Source organism: Ochotona princeps, chromosome 6 (genome assembly GCF_030435755.1).
Source record: "Ochotona princeps isolate mOchPri1 chromosome 6, mOchPri1.hap1, whole genome shotgun sequence".
Lineage (NCBI taxonomy): Eukaryota > Metazoa > Chordata > Mammalia > Lagomorpha > Ochotonidae > Ochotona > Ochotona princeps.
Window position 1 is genome coordinate 13,607,010 of NC_080837.1, and position 12,465 is coordinate 13,619,474.

A 12,465-nucleotide genomic window follows, 5' to 3' on the forward strand; every position below is an offset into this window, starting at 1 on the left:
ATGAGCCGCGGGGGGTTCTGGTCCTACTCAGTGGAAAAGATGGAGTAGTAGACAGCTTGCCCAGATCCACATGGAGGATATAACAGTCCATTGGGACCTGCAGAGGGCTGGTCTGCTGGTTCCATAGCAGAGGAAGGAGAACGGTACAAATTGGACACCTACCCTAGCTAAATGATCACAGCAAATATCTGGTTGAATGGAGACTGTAAGGTCGACTATGCCAGCCAATGGACAATGAAAGTGTTCCCTCGGGCCCGGCGGCGTGGCCTAGCGGCTAAAGTCCTTGTCTTGAAAGCCCCGGGATCCCATATGGGCGCCGGTTCTAATCCCAGCAACTCCGCTTCCCATCCAGCTCCCTGCTTGTGGCCTGGGAAAGCAGTTGAGACGGCCTAATGCATTGGGACACTGCCCCCGCGTGGGAAACCTGGAAGAGGTTCCAGGTTCCCAGCTTCGGATCGGCGCGCATCGGCCCGTTGTGGCTCACTTGGGGAGTGAATCATCGGACGGAAGATCTTCCTCTCTGTCTCTCCTCCTCTGTGTATATCTGGCTGTAATAAAATGAATAAATCTTTAAAAAAAAATAAAAAGAAAAGAAAGTGTTCCCTCATCCTTGGATCAGTGAGACTGACAGCATTTCAGAACTATCAGAACCACCTGGGCAGAATCCTCAGAGCATGCGCCACATCGGTCCCTGGGTCGATATCGGGTAGCCATTCCCCATTACCAGGTATTGGGGCAGTTGGGAGGCTGGGTGTGGCTTCACCCCCTACCTCCCCTCTCCCCAGAAAAAGGAAGGGGTGAGCTTATAAACAATGATTACACCCACTTTTCCCTAACCCTCAATCCTTCCCACCCTGATCAACTATGTAAACATATTCATAAATAAACAAATAATGCTAGCTAAGGTAGATAATGGTTGCAACCAGATGACATTACATGCATTCATTTTAGTACTGTTTATTATGCATGTATTGAAATTTTCCACAGTGAAATAGCTGTGTAGAATAAACACCGGTATACAACAATGTTTTATGAAACAAAACTTCTATAATTATGTATCAAAATTATTTTCTGATTTATTTGAGAGGCAAGGAGACAGAGAAAGGGACAGACAGAGCTCCTATCTGCTGACTCATCCTCCAGACGCCTGTGACAGCTAGGGAAAGGCAAGGCCAAACCCAGAAGCTGGGAACATCTTTCCCTCTTTGGTGCCTGAAATCCAATCACTTGAGCCAACAAGCATTTGCAGGAAAATAAAGTCAAGAGCTAGGGCTGGGAATTGTGTCCAGGAACTCCAATGTAGGACAACCCTGGGAGCGGGAATCATTTCTGATCCTTGCTACTCCGTCAGTCTCCATATCCATTCAATTGCCAAATTCTGTTGATGTTCCCCAATTGCCACCCCTCTCATCCCAAGCTGAATGCGGCCTGTGCACACTGTGCTTTTCTGACCTGCTTCTAAAATGGTGATCAGATTGTTGTTTGCTTGCACTAGACCAGTCCTTAGCTTAAAATCCACTTACATATTAACAGACCCTGCAGGATCTACTCCCACTCCGGTATGTCATCACTCCTAACTTTGTACAAAGAGGAGGGAGAGGAGGAAAAGGAAGAGAAGGGGAGAGCAGAGAGGGAGAATGGGAATGTTCCATCTGCTGGCTGTCTCCCAAATGACAAAAAAGGCCAGAGCTGGGCCAGCCAGAAGCCTGGAACCACATCCAGGCCTCCCAAGTGGACACAGGGGCCCAAGTATTTGACCCAACTTCTGCTTTCCCAGAACTGCCGGTGCCAATATGGGATACTAGGATTGCAGATGGAGGCTCATCCCACCACATCCCAATGCCGGCTTCACTCCTTTCCTTCCTACCCTCCAGGCACTTCCGGTCTGCCCGAGCACTTACACAGGCTGCACCCTTCGCCTGGAATGCCACTTCCCTTTGCACAGCAACCTCTTAGACCTCACCCAATTCTCACTTTCTCAGAATACCTTTCCCATGTTCTTGGTCTAGATGAGGTCTGTCATCTCACACCATCCTAACCAAGTGTCACAACTGAACTTTCAAAATTGTTGGCATTACTTGTTTCATGACTGTCTTTCTTGCTATAATGTATATCAATGAGAGAAGATATTAGTTATTAGGCTTTATGATTGTATTCCCAAGGTTGAGTTTTTTTTGTCCTGGTAAAAAGGTCAAGGAATGAATACCTAAATACACAAATGAGTGAATCTGAATACACTCCTTATCAAATCACAGCACAGAATTACCTGCATCATACTGTAATAGTACACAGGTTTGCAAAGTTTCAATGTCTATGTCCACCAAAAAAAAAAAACAGGTCATGATACACCCGGGTTACAGTCACTCAGTCACTCACTGCTACTCCAAAAGCACTTAACAATAAAAGTAGATACACATAGATCCAAATAAAACCAGTTATGACTGAAGCCCCAATTATGGTATTGAGATTGAAGTCAGAATCACTGAAGAGTTATAAAGACTAAATAACCCCCAAATATCTGCATTTATATGCAATTCCCAAACATTGGGCATATGTGTAATATGCGTGTGTGTACACAAATATGTATACACTTATCTGTGTATATGCAAATGGTACACACCATTGCTTATTCAAGTAAAGCAAAAGTTTAAACATTAAAAATGGTACATCTCCACAACCTTTAAAATTAATGAGCAAAAACTGGAGGCTCCTGAACTAGAAGTTTATTTTAAATTACTGAGCTCTTCGTGCATGCAAAAATTTCATAACATTATATATACAGATGTTAATAGATCAAGCTATAATAGAAAGTATTTTTGTACAACTCTGGAAAGCACCAATATGCTTATTTCTCCTGCGAATGAATGCAGTTTTGTCATGGAATATCAAGTAGGTTTAAAATCTTTATATTATTGCTTAATAGCTTTCTAATGAGGTTTTGAGTTTCTACTTGGCCCCCACATACTATTTTTTTCAACGTATTGATGACTGCGGTAACTCTTTTCCTCATCTCTGGTGGAACACCCTTGATATCCAAATACTCGGGTAGTTTGTCCCTGGCGTTGTACAGCATGTTGATCACAGTTTCCGCGTCATCCACCTGACCGATTGTCCGCCCCACTGAGAACAGGCGGGACCGGGACATCTTCTGCAACTTGTGCTCGGCAGCTTCGGCCAGGGCGAGGCTGCGCAGCAGGTGCTCTTTGGAGGCCTTGATGTCCTTGCTGTATTCGGGGTTGCTGTTGTGGAAGAAAGGTGCCCGCCGCGCCTGCAGCTTCATGTCGGCGATCTTCCTCAAGATCCCATTATAATCCAAGCTCGAATGCGGTTCGTAGGTTGGTTCTTCATACTCGCCTGAGAGCTGAGGGACATCTTCCGACTCTGTGGACGTCATGATGATGTGGGTGCTGCGCGTGGTTAGGGTGCTGCTGGGCAGCGTGGTGAAGAACTCGGTCGTGGTGGCCACAGTGGTCTTGGTAGCCGGCTCAGGCTCCGTGGTCCTGGTGGTCAGCTCGGGCTCCGTCGTCCTGGTGGTCGGCTCAGGCTCCGTCGTCCTGGTGGTCAGCTCGGGCTCCGTCGTCCTGGTGGTCAGATCGGGCTCCGTGGTCCTGGTGGTCAGATCGGGCTCCGTCGTCCTGGTGGTCAGCTCGGGATCCGTCGTCCTGGTGGTCGGCTCCGGCTCTGGCTCCGCTGTGGTCGTAGCCGGTTTGGGCTCAGTTTTTCTCCAAGTTGGCTCTGGCTCTGGCTCCGGCTCCGGCTCCGGCTCTTCCTTTTCAATGTAAGGTTCTTCAGCGTGTAAAACAACAGAAACATTGTTTGGTTTGATGGACCAGAAGGCTGTACTTCTAGTACGTTTTTTCTTTGGTGCTTCCAGTGTGAAACTTTTAGAAGGAGAAGTTACAGTTTCGTCACTGACAGGACTGGTTAAGCCCTCATTCTCAGTTGAAGATTCTGCAGGTGATGTGGGTGTCATTAACTCACTCGATGTCTTCGGTTCTACAGAAACATCATTTTTTGGAGACTTTGCTTTTCTCTCACGGCCTTGATCCCTGGTGGGAACACTTAGTATTAGGTTCTCTAAGACCTGCACATAATGATTCAAGTTTTGTTCTTCATCAGGCGTCACAGTTATGCCTTATGGGGAAAAAAATCAGACAAATAAGTAATATTGATTATTATTACACATTGAACTTATGATTCCAAAGGCAACATATTAAACCAAAATTCTTGATCATATCCTTCAGTGGAGTGGTCTATTACAGTAGTGGTTCACTAGAGCTAATTATTACATTTTAAGAAAGTTTGTGATCTGGAGGTTAAACATCATTAAATACTAAAATCATTGAACATCACTAGAATCAAGTTATCTGAATTAGCAATTAAGCCAATCAAAATCAAAAGTAATGGTTATTCAAATCATCACTTCCTAATAACCTTTTCATCTTTGCTAAAATTTCTATTCTGGAGCCTTCTTACATTATGTGATAAAAATACAGTCATGTGTGCTGTGGGTCCCTTTGTATCTGTGTTCACTGATGTCAGACTGGTCACCTGAAATCGACTACTGATTCCGTGAATAGGTACAAATGTTACAAATGAGGACTCACCTTCCCCCGCCCAATGCCAGTTATGAAACATTTAACAATATCCTCCTGTCTTAACCCTAGGAAGATTTCTCGGTCCCATAGGTCACATCCACCCAACTTAACAAAAATTATTTACTTCCTGGAGAGAATCCTTGGGTGAGAGAAAAGAAAGACCCCCCCCCCATCTGTTGGTTCACACCCCAAATGCCCACAACGGGTAAGAGTGGGCCGGTTCAAAGACGGGGAGCTGGAAATTCAATCCAGGTCCCCCGTGTGGGTACGAAGGCTCCCCGGAGCTACCTGCTGCTTCTGCAGGTGCACATTAGGCAAGCAGCCGGGTGGGAAGGAAGAGGCAGCAGTACTCAAACCAAGCACTCTGACATGCCTGGAGTCTTTCCCACCAGGCCAAAGCCTGAGCTGCCGATCCCCGCCTCAACTGCTTCCATAAGTCAATGTCATCGAGTCCAGCCCATTCTTGCCCATTTTTAACATGTTGTTTCTGGGTGCTTTTGCTGCAACACAACAGTAGAGTCGCTGTAGAAAGGCCAACGTGGTATGCAAAGCTGAAAATACTATCTGGCTCATTACAGAAAACTCTTTCAACTTGGTATAATATCATTAACACTTCACTGAACAATAAAGTGACATTTCCTTTTTTTACTGTAATTTTTGCAGTATCTGGGTAGCAAAGATTTATTTCCAGCTTGGAGAACAGGAAAGATTATCGAATAAAATGTTCTGGAATTGTGTTTTACTTCCCTACTCTGGAGTCATAAATGTTGTAAGTGCTGGCATTTTATTTATTAAAAAAAAAGAAGACTTATTTTTATTTGAAAGGCAGAGTCATAAAGAGAAGGAGAGAGAGAGACCTTCTGTCTGCTGGTTCACACCCCAGTGACAGCAATAACTGGAGCTGAACCAATTCAAGCCAGGAGGCAGGAGCTCAAGGACTTGCACCATCCTTTGCTGCTTTCCCATGCCGTAAGAAGGGGCCAGATCAGAAGTGGAGCTGTGGGGTCTCAAACCAATGCCTACACAGCATGCTGCTCCACCGGTGAAAGCCACAGCACCAGCCCCATTGCTGCGATTTTGTTTTATATGGAAGTTTTAAATGATATTCTCATTATCATGTATTCAAATTGATTTGAATTCAAGAAAGTAGGGTTTCGTTTTAGGTTTTGTTTTTGCCAGAAAACAAAACTCTTAACTCTTCTATAGCCTCAAGGAAATCAAGTTTCCATTCAGGAGGCATTTTTTTATTTGGATTTTTGGTAACAACACAATACTCAAAAGTTGCCTAAATCTCATATTTGTATGTTTCTCCTCTTTTCATTAATTACTCTGCTACAACTCTGAAAGACCAGATGGAAGTTCAGTCCAAATGGAAAGTATATTTTTAAATTTCTGAGAATTTGTAATGAGAACAACTTAGTGAGGCAAGGTGATGGTGGAGAGAAGGCAGATCTGTGTTGAAACCGAGGTTCCGGCACGAGAGGCTGCGTTTTGCACCACACTGAGACACCTTCCCTCCTCCCAGACCGGGTGACAAGGAAGATGCGTGTACCTGAGGGCACTGGAAAACTCTGGGGAATACAGAATGAAAAGATTACTTCCGTGCGAAAAGTTTAAATACATGTACTTTTTTTTCATAATACATATTTTCAGAATTTTTTGAAAACGTGTCATGTGCATGGATTTCACAAATTTTTTTCTTTCAACAGTTTTAAGTCCACTTGCTACGAATCTGCAGAAGTGCCTCCATAGAACATAAGGTGGATTTTGATACTGTATTTGTAATACATTTTTTTCAAGGTCACTCACATGATAAGTATTTTGAAATGGATTAGAAGAATAACACATCAAACTTACCCAGGTAACTGCCTCTGAGGAGGGGATATGGGACTGAATTTTGTCATTAAAGGCAACGTTAGACTTCTCCATAATGTTTTACTTCCAAAACACAGGGTACACATGTGCAAAAAGTTTGTGGAGAACTGGAATTTAAAAATAATGCGAGAGAGTGGCATTGAGGTGCAGTGGGCTGAGTTGCACCTGCAATGGTGACAACCACATCGCGGTGCCAGTTTGAGTCCACTGAGCTGATACTAACATGCCTGAGAGAACACTAGAAGTCAGGCCAGTCATTTGGGCCACTTCCACCCACATGGGAGACCAGGACGGAGGTCCGGCTTTGGCCTGGCCAGCACTTGGTCATCTGGGGAGTGAACAGCACATTCCTCTGTCTCACGTTCTTTCCTTCTCTCTTCCTTTGGCTCACAGTTCTTCTGCCTTTGGAGCAGGTCAAAATCTTACAAAGACGGCCCGGCGGCGTGGCCTAACGGCCAAAGTCCTCGCCTTGAAAGTGCCAGGATCCTATATGGCTGCCAGTTCTAATCCCAGCAGCCCCGCTTCCTGTCCAGCTCCCTGCTTGTGGCCTGAGAAAGCAGTCAAGGACGCCCCAAAGCCTGGGGACACTGCACCTGTGTGGTATACCCAGAAGAAGTTCCTGGCTCCTGGCTTCAGATTGGCTCAGCACCGGCCCTTGCAATCACTTGGGGAGTGAATCATCTGATGGAAGATCTTTCTCTCTGTCTCTCCTCCTCTCTGTATATCTGACTTATAAATATTTATTTTAAAAAATAAATCTTTAGGGCCCGGCGGCGTGGTCTAGCGGCTAAAGTCCTCGCCTCGAAAGCCCCGGGATCCCATATGGGCGTCGGTTCTAATCCCGGCAGCTCCACTTCCCATCCAGCTCCCTGCTTGTGGCCTGGGAAGGCAGTTGAGGATGGCCCAATGCATTGGGACACTGCACCCGCGTGGGAGACCTGGAAGAGGTTCCTGGTTCCCGGCATCGGATCGGCGCACATCGGCCCGTTGCGGCTCACTTGGGGAGTGAATCATCGGATGGAAGATCTTCCTCTCTGTCTCTCCTCCTCTCTGTATATCCGGCTTTCCAATAATAATAAAATCTTTAAAAAATAAATAAATAAATCTTTAAAAAAGTCTTACAAAGAAAATACAATAATGTGAGTTTTCCATAAGCATTTGGAAGCCCAGCATAAATAAAAGTTATATTCTAAAAAGCAAATAACTCATATATTCAACTTACATAGTATATACTCATTTATAAAATGCATTGTTCTGAGTCTAAAGTTTCCTAAAAGAAAATATTTATTAAAATGAACATGTTGTGCTGTATGATGAAAGTAAAATCATTGATTGTGATCTTGGCTCTACCACTTTATGAGCAAGGCCCGGGGTAACTAGTTAATTTCCTTGAATACCTATTTGATTATAAAACTAAAGTGCCATACCTGAGCTTTTATTACACACAACCAAATTAATTCTATATTAGAAAATATTTGAAAAGCTACAGAGCACAGTGTAAGATACCACTGTTTTCTATAAATGTATTTCTCTTAAACATAATCTTTCATTTTAAAATAAAAAACTAAATATTCCTAGAAAATAATACAGAAAAAATATAATGGTTCCCCAAAATAGTATTAAACATATGCTCTAGATCTCATTTAATAAGATGTAGATAATCTCTCCATCGCTAGTAAACATGTGTTGGAGATGTTAGTCATTGCAATTAGACAAGGAAATTAACAGGCGGCATGAGAACGGGGAACAGAGATATAAACCATCTCTCTACGCAGATGATACAACTACAAATTTATTCATACAGAAGAAGTAACTGAAGCACTGCAGCTAAGAGAAATTAAGTCACAAGACGTAAAGTTCCATATAAAAAGATTAACCAGTTAGAAGATAAAATGAGAATGAAGACGCTTCTCACGCAACAACAAAACTACCTAATCATGAATCTGAACATAAGTCCAAAATTGTATGAGGCATTGTGCAGCAACTATGGCATCTGGGAAGTGAACCAGAGGACAGAAGATCCCTCTGTCTAACTCTGCCTTTCATTTAAATGAAGGAGGAGGAGAAGGAAGAAGAGGAGGAGAGATGAGGAGGAAGAAAAGGAATCAGAAAAGCAAGGATTACTACTATGATTTAATGAAACTATATATTAAAAACACTATAAAAATTTTATTATGAAAATAATATAGCACTGACAGATATGTGGAACAGCAGACAACACAGAAGTAGACCTACCTGCATACAGATCTACCTGCACATGGAAAAGTAGTTCAAGGTGAGAGAATGATTCAATTTATAAGCCATTTCCATAGTATATGAAAAAAAAATGTCTGATTAGAATATTATCATGTTGCAATGATTTGCACTGGCTGCCCATGTTACAAAGATACATAGTCGGGCCCAGCAAGGTAGCCTAGTGGCTAAAGTCCTCGCCTTACACACACTGGGATCCCATATGGGCACTGGTTCTATTCCTGATGGCTCCATTTCCCATCCAACTCCCTGTTTGTGGCCTGTGAAAGCAGTCAAGGACGGCCCAAAGCCTTGGGACCCTGCACCTGTGTGGTAGACCGTGAGAGGCTCCAGGTTCCTGACTTCGGATCGGCTCAGCTCTGGCCATTGTGACCATTTGGGGAGTGAATCATCAGACAGAAGATCTCTTCCTCTATGTCTCTCCTCCTCTCTATGTATCTGGCTTTGCAATAAAAAAATAAATAAATCTGAAAACAACAACAACAATGAAGATATGGTCATTAGATGCTTCTCCATAGAACACAATACCATGTATGAAAGGCTCTCGCAGTGGGACTAAGGCCATATGAAAGCACAGAGGGCAACAAGGGAGGTGTGTATTCACCAACGTCATGACGTTGCAGCCAGCAAAACCTAGTCTGCGGGAAAGTACAGGAAATATGACCTTGCTTCTTCAAAACTGAATTGCAAGTGTGAAAAACAGAGATGGAGCAGAAAGTATAAAATAAGAGAACTGGCAGGTGACAGGTCACGAAGGCTCGACGGCGAAATCCTTGTCTTGCGTGTGCTGGGATGTACTGCTCAAGAAGCCAAGCGCAAGAACCAGAGGGGTAAATGGGAAAGGAATGTAAAAACCCCCGGTGAAGCAAAACCAGTCACCAGTTACTAGTTTAAACTGCTTTCAGGAATATCAAGATTTACCTTCCATAATTGTTAATCTCCCTAGTGGTAAATACATTTAAACTGTTCTGTAGTAGTTTTATTTTCAATCTATTTGGGAAAGATTTAAACTCAGAGCAACTACCAAAAGCACATCTAAAAAGTGCAAGCCATAACGGTTTACATATTTTGAAGAAGACACTGCACTATAGTGTGCTAAACCTTAATTTTCAAATCAATTAGCCTGTCCCTCTCAGAGTAATAGATCTGTTGTCTGCTCAAACTAGTAAGTAAACTACCTACCAGGTGGCTAGGGGACGAGCTGGGGCAGCAGAGACAGGAGGAGGACACACTTACTACCAGCGGACAACTAAAAGAACAGAGGTACTCACCCCCCCACTGTTACTCAGGCAACACGTTGCTTAGCAACAGAGCACCCTACCTCCTACCTCACTTTTCTTCCCTTCTTCCTGCAAGTTTTGCCTCCATACTGTTCTATTATTAAATCCATCCTCTCTCCGCACACTTCCTACCACCTGCTTTTGTTCCCCTCAAACATACTGATACTGTTTTATATTGATCTTCTATTCATCAGGACTGCTTTTCCAAATCAATTTTAATCTTTCTAAAAATGTCTTCAGGCAGGGCAGTGAAAAACTGTTAAGCCTCAAATATCCTTAGTGTTGGTCCTGACTTCTATGGAAACCTTTTTCCTCCTTTCCTAAGGAGGAAGAAGAAATTGGAAGCATTGAGCAAAATTCAAATGTTGACAAAGGACAAACAGCACTGCTCTTGGAAGCTGGATGACAGGGTCGTGGATATCTGTCTCCTCAGTGGCGTTCTTCACAATGTTCTATTTTTACCAGGCTCCAGAGCACAGCTGAGATGAGGATGACCTCCAGCTTAAACTCTGCTCTCGAGCAGCCGGCACAGGCAGCATGATTACATCGGCTTCAGGCTCTCTGGAATCTAAGACAGAGCGGTTGTACCTGAGCTAGAGATTGCGGACTGGTGGTTGAGATTTCTGAAAATAGTACAAGCAGAACTGATCGAGGGACAGAAATCATATGAAAGTAAACAAGCAACCGAAAAGTGCAGGAATAAAAGTGGCAGGCAATCTACAGGAGGATCTGGAAAGCTGCCACTGGACAGATCATGACAGCTCTCCCTCACCGAGCGACTGCTGTGTGCCCGGTGCTCTTCCTCACCGAGCGACTGCTGTGTGCCCGGTGCTCCCCGGAGGGCTTCCAGTGTGAGCAATGTTGTGAGAAGGAAAAAGGGGAGACATCCGAAAAGCGTGACTTGTCTATGAGTATACTGAATTTGTAAGTGGTAACGATAGATTTTGAGAAACCACAATATTATCATAGAGAATGGTGATAATATTTTATCCCAAAGGACTACAGTTCTGTTTTAAAATGTAAGTGATATTGAAAGAGATAAAACAAAATTTACTCCCATCAGTTGGACCAAAATATATTAAAATACATGAGTGTGATGAAATAAAAGATAAAATGTTGCTGCACTGTCAACTACATTGAAATCTCTTTCATATACTGAATTGTATCTAAACAAGAAATCCAAATATAAATCCAAACATAATATTTTCTTATGATAAAATGTGAGTGAGAACTCACATCCGACAACTTGGAATAAATTCATTCCATACAAAGGTAAAATTGAAGGTAATTTTGATGCTATTCTGAGTAAAGTGATAAAATAATGATTTACAGTGATCAATGAGGGGTCACCCACATCTTACATCCAGTGCCTGAATACAAGTCCAGCTCCATAGCTGGGAGCACTGTGACAGGAAGAAACAATAGTAAATGTTTCAGGCTTTGCAAACCCCTGGTGGGTGGTGACTTCGCTGCTATAGTGGGCAAGCAGCCCTGGACAGCACACAAAGGCAGCAGCGTGGCTGTGTTCCAACAAAACTTTACTTATGAACAGCGAAATCTGAAGTCCACACTTTGCTACGCGGCACCACAAACTTGCAACTGACATGCAACTCCTTCCTCGGCTGGCGCCCTGGGGAGGGTCTGCCCCGCTGCCCCGTCCCTGGGCACCAGCAGCGGAAGCCTCAGGACCCTGGACAGCGGGGTCCGGTCAAGGGAGGGGAGGAACTCGCGAAGCCGGAAGCCCTGGAGGGCTCCCACACTGCATCCCAGGGTGGCCGTGGCACCGCGGTAGGTCGTCACTCACTCCGAAATGAGGGAAATGCCGGCACGGACGAAGGCCATAGCAGCAGCGCAACCAGGAGGACGAAGGGCTTCATGGGCATCGTCCGCAACACTCCGCCATGCGATCGGAACGTCCTGGGCCCACCAGGCTGGGAACTTGAGGCACAAAAGACGCTGTCAGGAGCCGACAGTTCCACCTCAGGGCCCACGGCGCCTCCCGGCAACGGTTGTCCCCAGTGCGCCAGGGCAGCGGGCTGGGAGCAAGGCTCGAGCAGGGGCGCGGGACGAGGAGACCTCGTGCGGGGGGGAGGGCCCTCCCGAGGGCCCTCCCGATGCGCATGTCCACTTGCAGGCAGGCGGCGAGCCGGCCGTCTTTGACGCCCAGGCAGGTTCCTTTGGGGCAGCCAGGTAGGCCAATCCCGCATGGGGCAGCTGGCTAGCCACGGGCAAAACCCAGTTCCCTGTGGCGAAGGAGCAGTCTGGTGAAAAGAGAGAACCAGGCGATTACACAAGTGTGAACTGGTTATCACAGGGGCAACATGGAGTGTGAGGAAGACTGCTCCCCACCGAACCCCCAAAGCAGAGGTGTCGAAGAGCAGGGAACGGCAGTGAAGATGGTCCGAGCTTGTTGGCAAGAGGCAAGGGCACATAATTTTGAGGTGGGGCAAGAGAGGTAG

The 12,465-nt window shown here is 44.9% G+C and overlaps 1 protein-coding gene across 1 annotated transcript; it reads right to left on the reverse strand.

The window, feature by feature from the left end:
* Positions 1-2,708: 2,708 nt before the first annotated feature.
* On the reverse strand, positions 2,709-12,048 carry SPESP1 (sperm equatorial segment protein 1). Its single transcript, XM_058665327.1, has 3 exons — positions 11,811-12,048; positions 3,735-4,134; positions 2,709-3,500 (listed from the first exon to the last, which is right to left on the reverse strand). The coding sequence occupies exons 1-3, from the start codon at positions 11,887-11,889 to the stop codon at positions 2,876-2,878; spliced, it is 1,104 nt and encodes a 367-aa protein (XP_058521310.1). The 5' UTR covers positions 11,890-12,048; the 3' UTR covers positions 2,709-2,875.
* Between the last annotated feature and the right edge of the window lie 417 nt (positions 12,049-12,465).

Excerpts from the sequence above, each read along its gene's own strand:
- SPESP1 (XM_058665327.1), bottom strand. The coding sequence starts at position 11,889 with ATGCCCATGAAGCCCTTCGTCCTCCTGGTTGCGCTGCTGCTATGGCCT. Across the intron at positions 4,135-11,810 it reads GGCATTTCCCTCATTTCGGA|GCATAACTGTGACGCCTGAT; the intron begins GTGAGTGACGAC and ends TTTCCCCATAAG. Across the intron at positions 3,501-3,734 it reads GAGCCGGAGCCAGAGCCAGA|GACCACGGAGCCTGAGCCGG; the intron begins GCCAACTTGGAG and ends GCTGACCACCAG.